General features: G+C 38.6%; 1 protein-coding gene across 1 annotated transcript in view; it reads left to right on the top strand.

The window, feature by feature from the left end:
- LOC140229687 (sushi domain-containing protein 2-like) overlaps window positions 1-21,355 on the top strand; it is a 30,526-nt gene extending 9,171 nt beyond the window's left edge. Inside the window, exons 7-22 of the mRNA XM_072309929.1 lie at window positions 410-575; window positions 1,899-2,162; window positions 3,233-3,370; window positions 4,149-4,308; window positions 5,078-5,225; window positions 6,173-6,336; window positions 7,527-7,792; window positions 8,691-8,843; window positions 9,432-9,587; window positions 10,256-10,401; window positions 10,989-11,115; window positions 12,259-12,522; window positions 18,661-18,861; window positions 19,267-19,449; window positions 20,367-20,511; window positions 20,972-21,355. Coding sequence (XP_072166030.1) covers window positions 410-575; window positions 1,899-2,162; window positions 3,233-3,370; window positions 4,149-4,308; window positions 5,078-5,225; window positions 6,173-6,336; window positions 7,527-7,792; window positions 8,691-8,843; window positions 9,432-9,587; window positions 10,256-10,401; window positions 10,989-11,115; window positions 12,259-12,522; window positions 18,661-18,861; window positions 19,267-19,449; window positions 20,367-20,511; window positions 20,972-21,269 — 2,979 coding nt within the window. The 3' untranslated portion in view covers window positions 21,270-21,355. The remainder of the gene's footprint in view (window positions 1-409; window positions 576-1,898; window positions 2,163-3,232; window positions 3,371-4,148; window positions 4,309-5,077; window positions 5,226-6,172; window positions 6,337-7,526; window positions 7,793-8,690; window positions 8,844-9,431; window positions 9,588-10,255; window positions 10,402-10,988; window positions 11,116-12,258; window positions 12,523-18,660; window positions 18,862-19,266; window positions 19,450-20,366; window positions 20,512-20,971) is intronic.
- The last annotated feature ends 1,860 nt before the right edge of the window (window positions 21,356-23,215 follow it).

Below are 23,215 nucleotides of genomic sequence, written 5' to 3'. Positions count from 1 at the left end.
GTTATGTCACCAGTTCACAACTGTTTTTCACAAAAAAAAAAATGTTTACTGAATATGTAATTATTACAGAACTGCCCCCTTAGAACCATCATAATAATGTTATAGCAACACATCAAGAATTAAGTAAGTACAATATAAGATGTTTGTTTTTGGTTCCACGTTAGGAGCAACAGAAAAAAAAAAGAGAAGAGTATGAGAAGCCATGTGTGCAATTCAAAGCGAAACGTCTGAAGCCATGGCATCCTATAGCTATTTCATAATTAACACGTGTGGTTGCTGCTAACACACCGTTTCATTAAAACATCTACCGCTTTACGCTTCGTAATGAGAGTAGACACTTAAGACGTTCTAGCACTAACCTCCTAGGCCCAGCGATACTGATAGAATCGTCGTTCTTCAAAACTTACAGGTCGGCTTCAACGCCGGTGATGGCTCGAAGGCGAAGACGAACAGTTATTCGCGTGACGGCAGCAAGCTCGGCCAGCTCGTCACCGAGTCCAACATCGAGATAACAGGTGTTTGGCTCTACCACGTCAGCTCCGTGAGCATCGACGAGGGCGGCTGCACGACGGCAGGTAAGACTTTGACGTCAATTGCGGCTTCGACATTTTGTCACCATTTGTCACGAGGGTTGCGAAGGGTGTATACCATACAATATTGGTATTTACAATACAATATTGGTATATATATAGCGCTCTTACAAAAATGCAAATGTATCACAGCGCTTCACAAATCCATCTTACACCAGACAAAGAGAGAGAGAGAAAAAAAAAAAGGTACATAATGAATCAATCAGTTATTGAAAAGGAAAGTCTTCAACGATTTCTGGAACACTGGCAAAGATGGTGATTCCCTGATACTTTGAGGGAGTTGATTCCATAGGCGTGGGGCAGCTACTGAGAAGGATCTGTCTCCTGTCCGAGTGAGAGTCCTAGGGACAGATAGGCGGGTTGGGTCTTGGCCTGACCGCAAACCTTGTCTTTCAGATTGGTGACGTGAAAGTAGAGTCAGGAGGTAAGATGGAGCACAATTCTGAAGGCATTTGTACGTGATTGATAGTATGTTCTCCTCAGAGTCACTCTTAGCCACATTGACACCTTACCCATGGAAACCTTTTTTTTTCTATAATCAGTAACTGTAATGATCTCTTTTTTTCATAATCAATCTGTGATTATTGCACATTTGAGTAGGAATAATTCATTCAAGGTGCCACTGCAATGAGAAATCTACCTTGACTATGTGATCAACTTGCAGGTGCAATTCCTTCGGAGAGAAACGAAAACAAATACAAAGACTGCGCTTCACCAGGCCTCTTGTCCTTCCCCGCCATACATAGGCTTTATATTGTTTTGCAGAGACCTTAGTGGGTTGAGAACTCAGTGTCTCGTAACGTCACCCCAAAGCTTTACTTACACCTGTCAAAGTTCCATTGACGTGTGTCACAGACTTAGATCATTATAGGAAATGAACTGAACTTAACTGAACTGAATCTAACTGAAATGAACTGAAATAAACTAAACTGAACTGAACTGAACAAAACTGAACTAAACTAAAATTAACTAAAAAAACTAAACTAATTAAAAATCAAAACAAAACTAAACTTAACTGAACTGACCTGAAATGAACTGAGCTGAATTATAAATGCAAGTGATTTTGGTAAATACTATTTTGCATGTAGATCATCAAAAAATAATTATTATCTGCGACCTCATTGTAGGATTCATTTTAGTTTTCTTATTTTTTTCTTTCCACTTCGCCTCCTAACTACCCTGAATGTAAACAATTAAGTCGGTATAAGAGCACCGGTCTACAGTAGTTCGCAGATCTCAGGTTCGAATCCCTTTAGATAGAGTCATATTTCCTTTGTTCATTTTCTTTTTATTAATACAAATCAACAGGTCAGGTGAAAACCTTCCCTCGATTCGACTCCATGCTCGGTCACCAGTACCTGTACATCCAGGGACCATGCTTCAAGTTCGAAGAGGAGATCTGGCTCCGGTTCGGCCCCGAGGAGAACCCAATCACAATTACCAACTGCACCTACATGAGCGCGCAGCAGGCGTGGTGCGTTGTCCCCACCTTCTACCAGGTCGGCCGTGTCGAGACGTACGTGTCGAACGACGGGGCGATCACGTTCCCTCACACGGGCACATTCGACGTAGGTGAGTCGTGGGAGACAATTCCGCTTGTCTTATAGGAGTGGTATAGTTTTGGTTGACACGGTGGACTCAGATTTTAACTTTGGGGAGATAATAAGAAGCCACTTTGTACGAAATATTAAAGAGCATACAAGAATTCAAAGTTTATTTGACAAAAGTCGGATTGAAATATCTAAAATAGCCCAAAAAATGAATTGAAATCAAGTTGTCGTAATAAATGGCTGGTCCAATTTTTTATTGGGACCTCTTAGTTTTTGGATATCTCAGCCATTTCAAAACTAATTTTCATCAAATTGAATTTGAATTCCTTTTAGAAATGTATGCTCTTTTATATTCAGGAAGAGGTTTTTCATTATCTCACAAAAAAGCCCCATATCAACCAAAACTATACCATCCCTTCAAGAGCAGTCGTAGTAAGTGGACATCATTGTCTCAGGACACTGGACACGACTGGACACTTGTCCGGACGGGACACTGCTGACGGATATAATCTGAGTGACGTCCAAATCTGAAGTCGTCCACCACACAAACCTTTTTTTTTTCAACGAAGAAAAGAAAATGTTCGCTTAGTAACTTGAACTTTCCAGAAAGTAACATTATTGCATTGATGATAATGAAGATGAAGATGATGATAATATAATAATGATGGTGATTGTTATTATTATCTTCATCATAGTAGTCATTATCAAAGGGTTATGATTGTTATGATCTTCAGCATTATTGCTCCTATCACCGATTTAATATTAAGTCGATGATATCAGTCATAAATCGAGCACAGAGCGCCTGCTCTCACGACGAATTAGTTTCAACCTATTGCAGGAGGAACTTTTAATTCGCGGGAAAACAATAATGCAATGCATGTGCTCTTTCTTAAGCGAAGGCGGGAGTTTAATAGCAGTCTTGTTATTCATAAGCCTTAGCAATATTGTTCGCAGGTTGTTGTTTTTTTTTACGTCATATAAAACAGCATATGTAGATTTCGTATTTACTATGAAATCGTGCTCGAATCTTAAAACCTTCAATATCTTTTAACAATTTTTTTTTGTCTGTTCTCTTCCATTTGGGCAACGAAGTCGACATTGGCGACGTCCCGCCGACGATCAAGCGAATCAGTCCTCACGGCGAGTCATGGCTGTTCGCCGACCGTCCCGTAGCCATCGAGTGGGATCCGAGCCTGATCAACTATACCATGATTAACATAGATATATTAAGTGAGTTATTCGCCATTTATCACAGATTTCAAGAGCCATTTCTTTCCTAGCACTTGATTATGATAGAACCGAAATTTCACTTTTGACTTGATATAATTTGATTTTTCTGTCATCCAAAAGTAATCAAACATGGAAAAAAACATGATACAGTACGCGAAAATTGTATTAGTACACGAACAACTGAAAATCGTTAATTATTCAATTCATTCCATTCAATTATACTTTATTTCCATCAAACAAAAACTAAAACATCTATAAAATTATTCATAATACAAAGTGTACAGTTTTCACATCACATTGTTAAGCACTTTGATAGAAAAGAGAATCTATTAAGTTTTCACACAAATTATACAGTGTTGTATTCGCAACATATATCCTTGACTATGTAGAGTAAGTAACACATGAATTATAAGTTCAGTATACAAAGACCATAACATCATTTACATGACACAAAATCAATTGAAATCAAACTCAAATACGTTACATTCATGATGGATGAATATAAAATTGTGTGCGGTGGGAACCAATATAGAAGCAGATGCTTGTGAGAGTAGGTCTCCAGAAAAAAAAAAAAGTCAAACACATATTACACTCACATAAACTTACTGCACGCACGCAAGGGCACCTGGACAAGCGTGCGTGTACACACGCACACACAACTAAGAGAAGAGAATGAAAAAGAGGGAATGTACATGGCTTATGAATATGTTGTATATTAACTTTATTAGCATAGTTTATGTGCAAAATCCTTTTTCTCTCTATTCTCTGTGCCTCGCAGCGTACACGGAGTCGGACGGGTCGCCCAGCTGGGAGGAGACTGAGGACATTGAATTCAATGTGCCGAACACGGGACGCTACGAGTGGATCCCACGCGCCTATGGGAAAATCACAGAGGAGAACGCTGTCGGTGTGATCCGGATAACAAGGCGATGGAAAAGGTAATATTGCACACGCTGTAATTCACAGATTTATAAGGAAAAATGCACTTTAAAAAGATCTGTCATAGACTCACACAATCTTACTTACAATATACGCACGCAATAATTTACAAACATACGTGTATACTAATTGCCACTGTTAACATCATTTCTATAATGATAGTATAACACAACATATTGTATTCAAGACTACATACTCGACGAGAATGCTTCATTTGCCCAGCCAATATATTACCTTTATTGTTGTATTACCGTGATATCATCAGTTATGGATACTGATTTCTGATTATGTATTGATGTATCGGATGTATTTTATGCTGTAATATTACATTTCTTGTTTGTTTTAACCTGCCATTCGTTTTGCATGAAACTGTGGACCTGAGGTCATGTATACAGTCTGGCAATCATTATGTTTCGTACACATTGTCTTAAACCTGAATAAAGTCATGATTAAACAGCAAAGCAGCATATAGATATAAGTAGACAGATATATAGATGGATATATTATGTATGTATGTATGTATGTATAGATAGATAGATAGATAGATAGATAGAAAGATGTATGTATAATAATAATAATAATGATAATGATAATAATAGTAATAATGATAATAATAATGATAGATAGAAAGATAGATAATAATAGATAGATAGATAGATAGATAGATAGATAAATGGACAGATATGGGGGGGGGGGGAGAGGATGTTATATTACATGTTGACGATTTCCTTTTATCCTTAACCACCGCTCCCCCCGCACCCTTCACAGAGATCAGGTGGCGCTTTGGAGTGATGTGCATTACATGGGCTACATGATGAACGATAAGTACCAAAGGGCGCCCGCTGTGTACGCAAACCAAAGATGTGAGGATTGGTACGAGGAGCAAATAGCTGCACCGGTCTGGAACTACGACCAGGTGAGTTCCAGTCTCGCAATGAGCCAGCCGATGGGCTGGCCAGAAAATACAGCACAAACTGGACGGGAAGTGTTTCTGTCCTTTATGTCTTTCTGTCCTTTCTTGCTTTTCTGTCCCTTGTATTGTCTTCCTGTTATGTTACTCTTGTCTCGTTCTGTCTTGTCCATGAGTCCCCCCTTTATTAGTTTCGTCGTCCCAGTCTCGTTTTATGTTTATTCGCCTGAGTATGTGTGTCTGTTTGGTCTTCTTAGTGGGCTTCCAGACTTTTTTTTTCTGACTTTATTCCCAGTCTTTCTTCCCCTTTTTGCATCAGTTCAATTTCTACTGACATTCTGTACTTGAGGGGCCCACATTCTACAAGCATTATCTTCTCAGTGGGTCCCTCCATTTTTCGACGTTTTACGTATTATATCGTCTTTATCACTTCAGTCAATTTTCATTACAACGTATTTCTTATCCCAAGGTTCCTTGATTATATTTTTCACAATTTACTTTGTTTTGACTATGCAACCTTATTCTCTGTTACCAAAGAAAGTGAAATGTTTATGTTCTTTTCGAAAAATGAAATAAAGCATGAATTGAATTGAACTGAATTGAATTGAAGTACATCGACGGGGGGGGGGGGAATGAATGGGGAAAATAGTAAATAGTCATTTAAACACTGTTAAGGAATTACCAAAACAGCTGTTAAGAGAATAAATCAGAAAGTTAAAGTTTCAAATAATCCCCTCTGAATGGAAAACGCCATGAAATTAAACAACAACAGCAACAGTAACAACAACACCGCGTTGGCGGTTGCTCCGAACTGATATAGCATGTGCTTTTTTTAAATTTTCTCGTGAACCGGAACGTGGTGTTATCTTTGATGGGGCGTTTCTTGATCTTCGAAAAAGCAATAATTGTTTATACATTGCCTAAGAGTGTGTGTCATTGTGATGACCAAACAGGACTTGAATCCGTGTCCCTGCGACTTGAGCCAAGCGATGGCGGATCGAGCTCGCTTCCGACCCCTGGACAAGTGCGACATGACGATGGCCGGGGAGGACGACGACGAGGATTATTGCTACTTGCGCGAGGGCATCAAGCACTGCGTCATCGACATCATCAACAGGTACGAGGCCGGCCACAATGATGCTCGACGTTAGCAGGGGGGGGGGGGGTGATGGAAGTTACAGAGTAACAAAGTGTGATGTCATGGCCATTCGTTACCATAGAGACTGGTTGTAAACAACCTCACCTGGCCCGCGTTTATGCGCGTCCGTGTTTCCAACCCAAGCTATAACAAATGTCACTGACAAAAGACTTAAGTACTCTTTAGGCCTTTATGGAATCACTTTCGATCTCTCTCCACTATTTTGCTCTCTTTCTCCACCCCGTCTCTCTCTCTTTTCCTCTCTCAGTCTCTCATTTTCTCACATCTCAATCACCCCTGGGTAATACCCCCTCTTCCGTCCCTTATGATTTGAGTAAATCATAGAGCAACACCACTGACCGCATTTTCATCGAAAGCAGCAATGTTCCGTACATGTGCTATAAGGGGAGGGAGGGAGGGGTGGGCGGAGAGGGGAGGGGGTAGGGTTTACTGGTAGAAGAGTGGCATAATATACTTCCCTTACTTTTCTTATAGAGGTTTTCAATGCTGTCTGAAGATGCTGTATTAGATACTGATAGAGGCTATGAGTGCAAACTGACTGCAATCCTGCAGAAATAAACTCGGGGAGTATATTCAAGGACTACCTCAATTGAAGTCGATAAATAATAATCATTTTGTCGGGGTAGAAAGAAAGCAACATATTGGCGGGAGAAAACAGAGAGCGTTAGATGAGGAACAATCTTCATCCAGGTTCAAATCCTACTCGTTCCTTAGGGCGTTAGATGAGGAGCAATCTTCATCCAGGTTCAAATCCTACACGTTACTTTTATCCGACATTTTTGTTGAAAATGTAGATTAGCCGTTAAGGATCTTACATACGAAGAAAAATAGGATCAACTTTGCACCTTTTAAAGTTGACAGACCAACGTCACACTGGGATCACCTTTACGGGTGCAACTTTGCACCTTTCAGACCACACAGGTGCAAAATTGCATCCTAAAAGGAGCTCCCATCGCGACACGGTTCTGAAAGGTAAAAAATTGCACCCGTAAAGGTGCTCAAAGTGTGACATTTTTAAGGTGAAGAATTGAACCAATTTTTCCTAGAATGTATAAATACATTTTGTACATTGGATGACATAAGTGATTAAAAAAAAAAGAAGAAGAAAAGAATCAGCCAAAGCACAATCGCCATCATGTTTATTTCAGTCCGCAGAGAGCCGATTCCGTTTGTTGCTATGACTACGAGGAAAATTTGGTCTACTCCGGCGACAGCTACTACGGTAGTTTCTCGCACCGCACCACCACCAACGGCGTGCCGCCGTACAACAGCCCCGGAACGGTCCCGCAGATGTCGACCTGGCTGAACGACATCATCCCCTACTATACCTGCTGCATCTTTGGCGACCTGTGCGAATACTATCAGCAGTATCGGCCCACCCGAGACTGCCGCTGGTACGAGGTTCCACGCATGGGTGAGTCTAATCGATCGCTGACTTGCCAATGTAGAACCAAGGAGGTTCAAGAGCTGGAGTTCCAGCTGGCTATAATTGGTCAAATAGCTGTCAGCATAGTCAGTTTTATTTGGAAGAATAAAAGAATCCCACATGTTCGTTTGTGCCTTTGATGATCGAGGTTTGATGCCGCCGTCTTGCTGAGCGATCTGAAGATTCATTTGGAACGATAACATAATATCGGCTATTTTTTGATTATTTACCAAATGAAATGAAATTTCGCCTATTAAAGTTAAGTCAAATGAAACAAAAGTAAATCTCATCGAGAAATACGTGCACAAATTGATACCTGAGCTGAATGTTGTAAACGTGTTTCGAACTCCACGCTCACTGGAAACCTAATTTCCTTATTTTTCCGATCACTTCCAACAAATGAAACTGATATCCTATGATCTTCAAGTGCAGTTCTTTATCAATTGATATGTCATTTTAGTCTAAATGCATGTCAAGTCGAGTAATTGTTATTTCTACGTTATCAATCTTCGCACAATTTCTATCCGCACACCCCGCGTCTTTATGACAGTGCAATGAATTTACCACTCATATTTTATAAGAAGGAACGGCAAAAGTAATAACTATTTATCTTCCTTACAGAGTGACAAGTCATAATTGCAATGACTCATGACTATTTGTTTTCCTACCTGTGGGACATCTCCAGTTTGGCGCATACTTCAAATAATTTTGAGTGGTGGTATCCAATATGGAGTCGAAGGGAATAACTGTTCAGACTAATTCTCTTAAACCTCATTGGTCTAGACTCAGAGCGCCGTATTAACGTTACAATAACACTATTATCAATTTACATCATCATCTAGTCCTATTTTCTCTTGTTAAAACTGTGATCAATCAAATTCTGCAGCTGTCATATTTGGAGATCCTCACATTGTCACTTTTGACGGTGTGGAGTACACGTTCAACGGCAAGGGCGAGTATATTCTCATGCAGTCCACCAACGATGCCCAGAACCGCTTCGTGATGCAGGGCCGAACCGAACAGATGCCGAACTGGGAAGGTAAGATTTGTTGTTTTCGTATTGCTAGTGTCGTTTTGAGTACGTTTGCTCATTTATTTGATTGTCTGTTTGTCTGTTTGTTTGTTTGTTAGTGTGCGTGTGTTTGTGTGTGTTTGTGTGAATCTGCTGCTGCTGTTTTTGTTTTCTGCCTTTAAGCATCTGATGCACTTAGTTTATTAATGCACTAGTTTCTTACATTGTTGCATAAATGCTTCAAAATTGTTTTGTTTATTTTTTTTCTTTTGCTCTACTTCAAGTGAGCATTTTCATGCATTTTATCTGAACTCGTAACTGATATATCTGCAAAATGTGAACAAAAAAGTAATTATATGGATTCAATCGTTTACTATTATTTATATAATTTACTATTATTTATATAATTTACTATTATTTATATAATACTTGAATTTCGTTTTACCCGACGGAATTACAACTGTTTGGGTAGAACCAATTATTGGAATAGAGTTGAATGCTTAAAGAAAGCAGGGACGAAGTAAAACAAACCAACTAGAAAAAAACAAACAAAAACAAAACAAAAACAAAAAACCGCAGCAACACCTGACCCAACGCATTTCTCCCAATCAACAGGAGACATTGTCCGAGCCACAAGATTGACGTCCATTGTGATGAAGGAGGAGGATCGGAACAACATTGAGATCCAGCATAGTTCCAAGACCGTCCTACAGGTGGTCTACCAGCAGGAATACTTAAAGATCGATACTCAGACCAGGCTCCAGTACGATGGTAAGGACTTGTTTCCTTCTACCAATCAATCGATCGATTAATCAATCAATTAATTGACCAATCAGTCAATTAGTAAATCAATCAGTCAGTTAATCGATCAATCAATCATTCAATCAATCAATCAATCAATCAATCAATCAATTAATCAATCGATCAATCAATCAATCAATCAATCAATCAGTTAATTAATCGACCGATCGATCAATCAATCTATTAATTGATTCAATCAGTTTGTCAATCAATCAATCAATCAATCAATCAATCAATCAATCAATCAATGGCGTGGGATGCTTGAACACATTTTCGTGTCTATGATGTTCTACCTGGGTATTTGACAGTGTACTTGATTACCCAATTTTCGTGACCGCATAGGCATCTAATCAATTTCTAGCGATTAATTCTGTTTTGTTCGAGAGTTTAAAAAGGTTTGAGGGTAAATCCTAATTTCAAAGTACATTACTATTGAATGAATTTGTCGCCCCAGAAGAAGGCGTGTGTATGCGTTGAAAATTTGGTTTGAATAAATAGCACTGTTGGACTAAAAAGCATTACAACTTTACTTCGTCATCTTTTTTTTTTCTTTTTTTTTGTACCGGTACCAATGCGCTGACCTTTCTCTCATTCTCCCTCCATTTAACTTATCTCTCTTCCTCCTTGCCAACGACCAGGCTTCTACCTTTCCTTCCCTAAGAAGTACGAGGGCGGCAATGTCACCCAGGTGGTGGTCACCTTCCAGGACTCTGAGATCGGCGTCGTGATCAACGGCACCGCCGAAGGCATGTTCGTGCAGGTCATCATCCCGGATGAATTCAAGGTGAGGGAGATCGCTGACTGGAAATCTCGTCATCCCCCCTCCCCCCGGACTCCCATCCTTCCGTCCAGCTCCTAACTTACTCCTCTGTTAAACGAGACCTTCCGGATGATTTTCAGAATTTTACATTTGAACAGCAATAAATTGGTTTTACTGAGTACAGAGTTTCATAATTTCTAGTGATTGGGATGAGGAATAAGAATGTTTTCAAAATTGTTAACAAATTGCAATAAACAAGGATGATGACCTGGCAGTCTCACCATAAGAATGCATGAGTTGGGGCTCAAGGAAGCAGAACAAAAGATCATACCGACTGTTACTACAATGCAACTCTTCAATTCTACTTCTCCTTTATTAACCTCACATACCCAGTCGTTTTGACAGTCAATCGTTGATGATATTATTCACAGCCATGTGCTATTGTAAAGACCACTTGAATCATACTTGAACATAACCATCATCATTCAATTTCAAGTTGTAACTTCAAAAAGGTGAATTACTATAACTAAATTAATCGTTCTTATGTTTTCCTAAATCTTCTCTGCGCTCTATCGTCTATTTCATTTCGATTTCTGATACCCTTCAAATAGAATGCCGTTGAGGGTCTGTTGGGAAATTGGAATGACTTCCCCGACGATGATCTGACTTCTGTTGGTGGTACTAGGGTCAGTCCCAACGCTAGTACAGAAGAGATCTACAACAACTTCGGAAAGTCGTGTAAGTAGCACACCTGTCCGGGACTTCTTGAAATTGAGTTTGGATTTCGATGTACGGTTGTAATTTGATCTTTCTTCTGAATTTTATTCTGCAAGTACAGCGGCCAAAAATGTCGAAGTACACCAACTAATGTGTGACGATATAAAGACAACTTGATTACAGGCCATTTTACGAGAGTGTGTTCTCTCATATATGACAGAAAGATTATACAGTTCGACCTCTCCTGTCCAGGGATGTCGGGACCGGCGCTCATCCGGATTTGGCCGAATATGGGAGAGTCAATGTTTACTACACGCCAAGAATCGCATCCGGATAATAGAGAGATCCGGATAAAGGGAGGTCGAACTGTATTGAGACAGAGAAGCAAAATAGAACAAACACAGAGAAAAGGCGATGAATGCTCATCTATCTAGTTTGTCAAGTTGCAGAGGACAAAAACTGTTCTTATTTTTCGAAATGAGGTTGTGACGAAGATTTTTATTTTTGCCTTCGGAATGATAAGTTGTGAGGAATAAGGAGTCATGTTTTATTCGACAGTACCAGTTATAGATTCTCTTTTTATTTCGGTAATTGAAGACTGTGGTATTTCTAACTTACAGAATTGCGTGTACAAACCAATGGATAAATTGAGATGCGATGATGTAAACACCTTATGAAATTGAGACAAAGAAGTATTCGCTTTCCCTTGTGATTGTGACTGAAGCCGAATATTTTCAAATCCTATTAATACAGTTTTGTTACAGATTGCCCAATTTGAAAGATGGACCTTCGTTACGAACCGCGACAGCACATCTGAGAGTGAAGTGTTACTGAAGGAGGAAGAGAACAATGTACTGAATGAATAAATCCAACCTGATGTTGCTCATATTGACTGCGAGGATAAAAGAAATGGAAAATTTTGGCGTAGTAACAAGTCCATGACAGTGAATAACCCGTAAATTTTATTGTATTGTAAGACCCCTGCCCTTGGTTGCACGGTTGGTGGATGGGCGTCAACTGTTTCTTTAATTTTAGTCGTCTTACTACGTGTACTGTCAATTAACATAATTGAAGGAAAAATGCACATGAAGGTCACATACCGGAAGAGCAGCACAAAAGAGAACATAGTAAAGCAAAAATTGTCATCTTTTCTTTTCTCTCCAGGGGCCATAAGTAGTTCGGAGAGTCTCTTCCTCTACGAACAGGGCAAGAATCACGACTATTTTCAGGACGATGACTTCGTGCCCGTCTTCGATACCCCCGAGGGCAGCCTCCCGCCCTATCTCAGCGCGTCGGACGTCGTGGATGTGTGCGGCGACAACGTCTTCTGCATCTATGACGTCCAGTCCACGGGTCTGATCCAGCTGGGGAAAGCCACCAAGCAAGCGTACGAGGACTATAAGCAGGCGCAGAGGGCGCTACAAGACAGTAAGTCCATGGACCTAATATACAAGGACATTCATCGTATCATTAATTAATTCATGCACCTGTACATCTCAAAAGCGCCACAAAGACATTTGTAACATGCTTCACTGCTTTGATCCCATGATCCTCACCGCCAACAAGCCGGGAAAACAAGACGGAGATTCGAGAAATTTAAAACTATATGCGCAGAAGAAAATAACTCACAAAAATCAAGTAAAGTGAATGTGCAGTTGTGGTGTATGTTAGGAAATCATACCTCAAACGATTTCGCTTGGGAGAAGCAGACAGTTTTTAAAAGAAAGCTAAGAGTTTGGTAAAATAATTGTCATTTGTGATCTCAATATCTTACTTTTCTTCAGCTTATTCCAGAGCATAAAGGGACGGTAATGTTGGAGAATAGATACATCTTGCCATTAGGCAAGGTCTTATGCGTGTGCGAAAATGTGCGAATCAATTAGTTTGAAAAGATTTTATTTTCTGCATTTCATATTTTCTTTCAGAATAACAAAAATAACAAAGGCAGGTTCAATTACACAAATACAATTCTGAAAATTATTGACATATTACATAGTAAGTCATATTTTGTATGTAAAGACAAATGAAACGTTAAATAACATTCAAAATGTTTATATGGCCAATAATGACTTAATTCACAGTACAATATATAATATATACATATGATGCAGAGGGCCGCCGTTATAAGCCGTGCTTGAACAGACGGACAGCCGGAGTTAAATTACCATTTTTTATTGTAGTACTTGAACACTAATACAGATGGGCCATGTTAAAGTGCGCGTAAATCCAGTTTTATACAATTACTTGGTAAACAGGAGTGGTGCCTGTGAGTGCGTGTGCAGGTGATGAAGCGCGAAAGTGTTGATGGTCAGCACTTCTAAGAAAATGATTGGATATGTTATAATATGGGCGAAGGGTCAGGCAGCAAAGTAAAAGAAAAGGAAAAGGGGGTGGACCAAATATTGCCTTGTTGTTGAGTATAAGAGGTACATGTTTAATGATTACTGTACCGTATGATATTGTGCCAAGAAATATTTCTTTGTATTTGCCTTAAAGGAATAGAGAGAAGTGCACTGTTTTATGTGGAGAGGGAGTGAATTCCAAATATCAGGCCCGTTATGCCGAATTGATTTTTGAGCTAATAGGAGTTTAGGGTTATTCAAATGGAAATCATTACGATGGCGCGTGGGGTAAGCATGGACATCCCTGTTAAGGGAAAATGCGTTGTGGAAGAGTGGGAGTAGATTTTGCGTGTATTTGAACATAAATATTGCTGTTTGAAATTTGTGTATATCGTCAACTTTAAGAACTTTTAGTCTAAGGAATAATGGATCAGTATGTTCTAGATAATGTGAGTTGGTACATATTCTTATTGCTTTTTTCTGTAAAAGAAAAATAACATTTACTTTGGTTTTATTACAGTTTCCCCAGACAACATTACAATAATTAATGTACGGTAAGATTAATGCATTGTATAATATAATGAGTACTTTTTCCGTTACAAAATATTTTAATCTCCGAAGTATTCCAATGGCTTTGGATATTAATGTGGTTATATTGTCAATGTGGTTATTCCAATTTAAGTTGCAGTCAAGGGTTACCCCTAAGAACTTGGTTGATTTTTTTCCAATAATGGGCATACCATCAATAATAATGTTATTAGGCATTATCGGTTGCAAATGTGAAGTATTGAAGTTTATAAAACACGTTTTATCTATATTTAGTGATAATTTATTGCATTTAAACCATGTAGAAATTTTTGCAAGCTCAGAATTAAGTATATCAACTAGTGTGTTTAAACAGTTGTGAGAGTAGAAGACACTAGTATCGTCCGCGAATAATACATAGGTGAGAAGGGTTGAGGAATTTATGATATCGTTGATATATATAAGAAAAAGTAGAGGTCCTAAAATGGATCCCTGTGGTACACCGCAAGTAATATATGACTTAAGCGAGGTACTTGAATGAAATGCTACGTATTGCTGACGTTGGGATAAATAATCTCGGAACCAGGAAAGAACTATTCCTCTTATGCCATAATTATGTAGCTTTTTTAATAAAATTCCATGGTCTATTGTATCAAAGGCCTTGCTCAGGTCCATAAAAACTCCTATTACCCATCTTTTGACACAAGGTTTGTAATGATCTCAGGTTTGCTGCTCCTCATCATTTGTATTTCTTCAAAGACATTTCCGTCTGAAAAAAAAAGGCACATCAGCGAAACAAGACTGAAATGAGGGAAACGATTCTTTTGTTAGTGACGATACATGAATACACAATCGTTAGTGTCAAGACACCTGAATGTACTCATTAAGATGCACATAATTAGGTGTCGGTGACGATCATTACATCAAAGAAAGACTGCCGTGAATAGTCCAGTGCATTAGATCCATGGCGTGGCCGTCGCTCGATTTCGCTATCATTCTTTTAAAGGGACATTCCAGACTATCTTTGCCATTTCACATCATGCATAGTGCATAAGTCGATAGTGCTGTGAACTAGTGAAGTTTTTGTGGAATCTTTTGTATTCCGTGAGAAGAGAAAACCTACTGTGAAAAAAAAGAGCAAACCAGAACGTAATACACAGAACATGACTGATGACATAGGAGGCTCACATATTCCAGTGAAATAGCAATGTATTTATTCCATTACAGTACCGCTTGTTTAATAATTTGACCTGTGTAGATTTTACGCATGCATTCTTCTTTTGCCCCCTAAAAGCTTTTTGCTTTTTGTTATGTCCTTGTCATCAAAGATTCAAAGATTCAAAGATTCAAATTTATTTTCACTTCCATCAAATAAACAAAGAAATTATATACAATGTACATGCACAGGATATTTGTACTAATAGCAGAATGTGATTTAACAAAGTACATTATAAAAATGAATAACAGATGAAAAAACCACAATCATTTCTTTTTTTTTAAGAAAAAAAAACCCACAATCATTTCTTTTTTAAGATATACATAAAGCATATAATACAAGTTGACTAAGGATTAGGATGGTACCCCACATTTTATATTTGACATTTGTGAATAATTACAACCATTTAAAAAGACATATTGCCTCCAGTTCATGCGGTAGCTCCTGAACCACTCCAAGACCTTCCCACGCACTCCGTAATGATGTAATTTATTAAGTAAAATGTCATGGTTAATGGTGTCCAAGGCCTTGGAGAAGTCCAGTAACAAACCTATCAGATGAGAAGATTTGTCGATTTTTCAATAGAACTCAATAATGCACGTGTAGTGCTATGTTTCTCCCTAAATCCAAACTGAAAATTTGAAAATATATCATTGGATTTAAAGAAATAAGTAGTTCTTTTATAAATAATTTTTTCAAGAATTTTTGACACTGTACTTAACAAAGATATTTTTCGGTAATGATTTACTTCTAATTTATCACCTATTTTAAACAAAGTGATATCTGAGAGTACTACAAAAAAAAAAAAAAATCGGGAGGAGGAAGCATATTACAATAAAAATCATCAACAAGGGAAGCGGATTCATTAACTATTCGTGTTATTTTTAGATATTGAGGGTAAGAAAGAATCAGATTTAAAAAGATCCAAAAAATCTTTTTCATTCTATTTTAATCAATCTATATTGAAATCACCCATTATAGAACAATTTTTTACTGATAAAAAGTGGGGTCTTAACCAAATTCTAGAGATAATCTAAAAATGATGATGAATTCAAACTGTCTGAAACACAATTATCAAAGAAATTGTCATTTTGATTGATATTTGATTCGTTTGTGCAAAGGAAGGTCCTACCAAATAAAAAAAGGTCATCATTAATTGAATTGAATGGTTTGTCTATTGAATTGCGTATTAAAGGATGAGCGTGATGTCCATTGCTTGAGTCCACGAAGGCACCTGTAGAGGGCTATAGAGAACATCTTGACTGTGGAGATTGTTGCAATATTCCAGTTAAAGGTTATCGTTGTCTCTTGACATAACGTTATCCACAAAAGGAAATAGGGTCGTCCTATACATAACATTGATGTGATCTTGATTAGCGCAAACACAAAGAAAATATACATAAGCATACACATATACAAAGAATATGTTGTCATAAAACTCGCAAATTATTTTTTATCATTGCAGTGGAAGGAATATCGAAAATAACATCCATACATATCATATTATGAGAAACCATAATTAGATTCGAACCAGAAGGAAAATGAATACAGAAAGGGAAGAAATATTTTTATCAAACAAAAACCCTACGTTTACGGATATCCCCTACAACCGAGAAGGAACAGGCTATTGGTACAATCCATGAGTATGTAACAATGTTGTGAATTGCAGCACACTTTTAAGTCATTGATGGGAGAAACGGCTCAGTATGATATGTCCTTATCAGTGACAAAAACAAAAGGTAATATCATTTCTATCATGGAACCTATTTATTTCTTTGTGTCGAAGCTGGAAACTCGTGCATCTCATGGTTACAATGTATATGACGTGTTAAGACTTGTAACGATGCTAATGTTCAGAAAAACAGCAAACAAAAGCAACAACGTTGAAAGGAAAACCCAAAGGATGACCAATGAGGCCTCTCTAGAAAAATATTATACAGTAACAAAATTCGCATTGCATCAGAATGATCTCTTTTGGGATACCATATTGAACTGGCACGTACACACATAAACAGTTGAGAAGAACAGGCTAATGCAGTTATGTGCATAGCCTATACATCAGAAAACTGGTATTAATGAAATATTGTGTGCTTCGGATCAAGGGAGTAGAGAACATACAAGAGGGAGAAAGATCTGAAGAGAATATCGGTGGTAAGTAACAAATTAATTAGGCCCTATATTGATGGTGTCGTCCCTATAGCCTAAACGGGAAAGGATCTACAAACAACCAAGCATCTTACAACGCGAGAATATTATAATAATATTTTCGACTGTCGTAATCTGCCCGCATTAATTACAGGGAGATTGAGTAAATTCCGAGAGTCATAACAGCGTGGTTATCATATGGATTTTAGTATAGGCATAGATTTGGTTGCAATGGATCATAATCCTGTGCAAACTTTAATCACAATAAAGTGACCTGAAAACCATCATGCCCGCCGGGTACAAATCCCAAACAGCTACAGCCAAGGGAACCCTTGCCCGAGGAATCCATTCGGAGAGAACCAGCAATGGGCTTGTTCACAAGGAACATCTATGAATAGGGGGTTTTCAGCATTCATTGCAATAAATACGGATGTCTCCTCTCCTACAGCTGCAGAGCAAAAGATCACCCAACCCCTATGCCCCAACAAGACCCACACGCGGGGACTGCCAACCCCGCAAGATAGGGCAAGTACACGGTTGCCAAGGGCAACTCTAACAGGACATACACCAAATCCGAACAAGTTACACCTATTGTAATACACTGTAGAGCCGATCCACTGGGTGAGTGGAGATGAATATAGTGCTCGGCTGATATACTGTATTCAGTTCAGATGGCATCTGCAAACGGGTGCCATCTGAAAGATGGCACCCGTCGATAAAAATAGCACAGCTACAGCAGTTGACTGCTTATAGGTTGGGTAATTTGAGAGCACACCTTGATTTTCAAAACATCAGCTGTTGGAGTTCTGAATGGGGATGCCAATTGATCAGAAAAATACTTCGATCGAGAAAGAAGAAGAAAACGAAAACATTTTAAAGACTTATCATTATTGTATTATCAAAAATGTATGTCAACAACAACAAAACATAGGATAAGGCATAAGTACAGGATAATTCATACAATTACACCATATTCAAAAGATAAACAGAATATTATATTTCGTTGATAACATATACATTATACCTCTAGTATACTGAAATTTAGACCAAAACACTTTGGTAACACACAAAGATTTAAGACATCCCAGTAACCTACATTGCATGTACGTGGGCCAAGAAAAAAAAAACACACACATTACAAACCTTTCTAAAGTACCGCGTGATACTATTTTTTTCAGCTTAACTTCATCAATAACCAATAAAAAGCAATTAAACAACTGAAAACCCTTAAAAAAGAATATTGCCTCCTTCTATCGTTCTGCACGTAATGTGAATTGTTCGTTCTGATTACTTGAATAACACATGTGGATATTTTTTTTCCTGCTTGTTTCTACCCAGTCGTTACCTGTCAGTATATCCCGACGCCGATGAACGGCACGAAGACATTCCTCCGCGAGAAAAACCACAACGTCGGCTCGGAGATCGAGTTCAAGTGCGACGAGGACTTTATTCCCATCGGACCCGAATACCGCGTGTGCCAGGAGACCGGCCAATGGAGCGGTGGCGCGCAGGAGGATGAAATCGTGAACGAATGCCTGGGTGAGTTCGATGCTCGCGATCGTCAAAAAGGAAGTCATGGGAATGTCTCTCCAACATTGAAAAAGTCATCGCCATACATGTAACGAGTATTGATTATACTATATAATGAACAATGAATATTATCGGATCGCATCGTAGAAGAGCTTGTTATACAGGTCCGAAAGAAAAAAAAAAAACAAAAACAAACCCCGAAACTTTGTTTTTCTTTTTGTTAGCATGCAGTTTGATTTCACATTTTGTCGTTTGTTTTGTATTTGAATTAGGAGACAAACTGAGGAACAGAACTGAAATGAAATTGAACTAAAACAAAAGTAACACTTGAACGACATTTATTTTGAAACCTGCAATATACCGCCATTAATCTTACCATCAAACATCTCGTCTTGTTTTGTTGCATTCTCCCAGAGAGTCTGGTATGTGGAGGTCTGAGAACTCCGATCCACGGGTCGATCTCGGCCGTCGACTCGGCCCCCGAGCGGCTCGAGGTCGCCTACGCCTGCGACATCGGCTACGAACGCTTCGGCAACCAGTACCGCCACTGCCGACAGGAGTTCGAGCGATGGAGCGGTTACAAGCCCGGATGTTATCGTGAGTGGTCAAAAGTGATATTCTTCCCCACGTTGAAAACCTATTTCATCAATTTCTTTCTATACCATGCACATATTATCTATAATACATTTTGTATTGGTACTTCTATTTTGATGAAGTTTATGTTAATCCTTACGGTGAGAGTAAAATTGAAATTGGCATAATACGAAAAGCTTGGTTTACTTTGGGTAAAGTATTCAATATCGTTTAGGAACAGTTAAGTTTTCTTTGTTTTCCCACAACACGGGCCTTGCTATCAATCACATTCACACAGGCAGATACCATGAGATGCTGACATCATAAATGTTTTCTATTCTTTAGCAAGTTGCGACCCCGGAATTGCTTTCAAAAGTCACCATTGGAGGCTTACATTATAATTATCTAGTTTTGAATGGATTTTTTTTTTTTTTTTTTTTGGTAATGTCACATTGATGGAGATAGATTAAAGATTTTTGTGCGTACAAAATACATGACTATTGTGATACGATATCATCACCACTTTATCTACATTGAATGTGTTTGCGGCAAAATATTATGGTTTTGTTTTTGGACATACATGAATCGATAGATAAAGTCCCAGAAGATAATGTATCATTTTCACGATTTGGTGAAACTGCTACACTTGCTAATTATATTTTTCTCTGTATGCATGGTATATATCAAACCCACGTTGAAATTGGACTTGACCTTTGCATTATTTCAACAATCCGATGTGTTTTCCGATTTGGGGTTTAACATTGATTCCAAAGGCAGCTTCACACGACAGCCAACTAACTTCGAAAAATGCCATTCAGTGATTGGTCGAATTGTCTTTCATAACGTCCCTTTAACAAGAGTGACAAAAACATGGAAATAAAGAAAATGGGATGTGCTTGTAATCATGACAAACTCGGCATTCTCTCTCCATGGATACGCAGAGCAACTCAACCCTCTGGAGTTGGCCATGGCCATCGTAGGGGGCGTCGTCGGTGCCATCTTGATAGTGGCTGCAGCCATTCTCATCTTCGTGTGGGCCGCCAGGAAGGACAACAAGGATCGCCGCATCAAGCGTGAGAAGGAGATGTGAGTACTAGTATTCATCAGTCTTCTTTCCTTGGCGTCTTTTTTCCCCTCATTCTATTTTTTGAAAGCATGTAATGCCGCGCTATTCTCCAAGTTATCTCCTATAAGAAGTTGAAAAAAGTTATTCTTCTGAATAGTGCAGCATTTTTTTTTTATCAATCTAGAATGTAAGGAAAATGCTCGTGCTGAGAGTTGAACTTTTCAAATAATGACAATGTCAATGTGAAAATAGATACACCGGCAAATGAACTGGTTTCCAAATTTCCCACACTGAAATTCGTAAGTTTTCCAGATTGTGTGTGTGCGTGTGTGTGTGTGTGTGTGTTAATTGTACAAAATCTAGAAATCATTTTTTTTAACATGTAGTAGGCCTACTTTACGAGAGATTTATGATACAATGTTCAAATCAAGATGTTCCACACAACAATGATAACAGGATCTATCTATGATCGTCTCGTAGGTTTTCCGACATCGAGATGAAGACATCGCCTCCGCCGACATCGTCGGCACCGGCGTACGGTCGTGAGCCGCCTCCGGCCGAGAAACCCAACGTCCGCTACGGACAGTCGCCTTCGGGAGCGGCCGGATATGGGCAACCCGCCTACGGACAACCTGCCTATGGGCAACAAGGCTACGGGCGCTCGACAACTCCGGAGCCCAGCACGCTTCCGTACCCGGACTCGAGGCTGCCGTACCCCGATGTCCCGTCCGACAGCGAGCGCTCAAACAAGGGCTATGCCTCGGAAAGCTGGGCATAATTTTAGCTTTTCTAACCTCCTAATATCCTACGTTATCATACGCATCCTTGGCTGTCTTTGAGGGAAGCCCAGAAGAATCCGAGATCAATGAGTCAACTTATCGTCCGTTCCACCAGCCCTAAGTATTTTTCACCAAGGGGCACTGCGATAGACGATAGCGGGTATTGACTCCCACTTTTGTTTTGATTCGGAGAAGATTGGTATCCGTTTTAAATCTGTTTCCAGTAGAGAGAGCTTTTGTTTCTTGTAGTGTAAGACCACGAAGGGAAAAATAGAAGAGGATGCACCATTCTGTAGGAGAACAATAAAGCATAAGAAAAGGGGGTAGAATTTTGTGGATTACGCATCAGATTGCGTAGTATAAGCAATGATATCTATGATTTTCGTCATTGATCAGCTCTATGACAAGGTATCCAGAGTAAAAATACAAGAGGAATATGTGCCTGCTTTCGTGATTATACCTGATTGCAAAAGCGGAAGAGTCGTATTTAAAGATTATGCGGAGGAACATATGAGGAATGAACGCTTTGTCTTGGTTAACAAAAATATTTTCTTCACGCCTCCATAATATTCTTATCTTATTGTTTTTACTGTAAAAGAACCCAGAATTAGTACAACGGAAGTTCAATTTCAATTTCAATTTCAAGTTCAAGTTTATTTCTCCACCTCTAACAAAGATAATGAATACCTCGCTCTCAAAGAAATGTTATCATTGCCATTTCAAATTCTTTATTGCACAATGTCATACTGTTACGAACTTTGGAGAATAGACAATAGAGGGAAGACTTCCTTGCCTTTTGACAATTTTATCTTTTCTTAAAAAAAAAAAATCTGATTTACCAATATTCACTGAGTTTTCTGTTTGATACAATGGAAATGGCTGAGCCATTTTGACGTGTCGAAATGAAATCTCGGCTTGCTCGCATTTGATGAAATCAATACTTTGTACATATGTTTTTGTTTTTGTTTTTTCAATTTGATACGGATTCAATTGCACTCCTTCTTAACATAACATTTCGTGAACATTAGGCTATATGCAGAATATTTGCTCGTTGCTTTGACCGCCTCCGATTAAGGTGGTAATTAACTCGTCTTTGCTGTAGTTTTTAGTCTTTTTCGCTTGTGAAATTTAGCGTTGCGCCTCCTTTAATCTTTACATTGCTTTTGAAGAACAATGTGCATATCTATATATATATATATATATATATATATATATATATATATATATATATATATATATATATATAAAAACTATTCGTAGAAAAAAATCAATATGCTGAGCTCTGTTTTGAACAATCTATCCAAAAATAATTTTGGCCATGATGCGTGTCTATTGATCTACTCTATGAAACGAGATTTTACTGCTCGATCTATACGCATCGTGTACATAGGATTGAAAATAATTATTCAGAAGTTCTTTCATGTTACATCCTATGTAGAATTCATTGTAGTGTGTGTGAATGTGTGTGTGCTTAGAAACCAAATGTTACGAATGCTGTATCCTGATTAGAAGTACTACAAAAATTCACCGACCTTTGCCTTTGTGTAAATATTTCTACAGTTCCGCCTTGCTTGGTCAAAAGTGCCACATCTATATTACCTTGGTCATAAATTACCAACCACTTCTGTAGATATCCTATCTAATGATGCCAATGTATTCGGTAGCCTTTGTAAGTTTCTAGGACAAGATATGAAATCAGGAAGATCTATGTAACCATGAATCGTGTAGTACAGAGGAGGTGTGAGAGGTGAAATAAAGCTATTCGTGTTTTCTATTCAAAAGAGAAACCGGAAACGATTCAGTGTCTTCATTTGTCAGACTTGAAGCGACTAATGGTTCCAGTACCCTATGACTAATAGCTGAGGAACAGGAGACCGTTGTAACGAATAAGATTTACACGAGTTTGGACGACTGTGGGTGTATGAAAACACCTGACGAAACACAT

Source organism: Diadema setosum, chromosome 6 (assembly GCF_964275005.1).
Source record: "Diadema setosum chromosome 6, eeDiaSeto1, whole genome shotgun sequence".
Classification (NCBI taxonomy): Eukaryota; Metazoa; Echinodermata; class Echinoidea; order Diadematoida; family Diadematidae; genus Diadema; species Diadema setosum.
The sequence above is the reverse complement of the archived record's forward strand: the minus strand, read 5'-3'. Positions and strand labels throughout refer to the sequence as shown.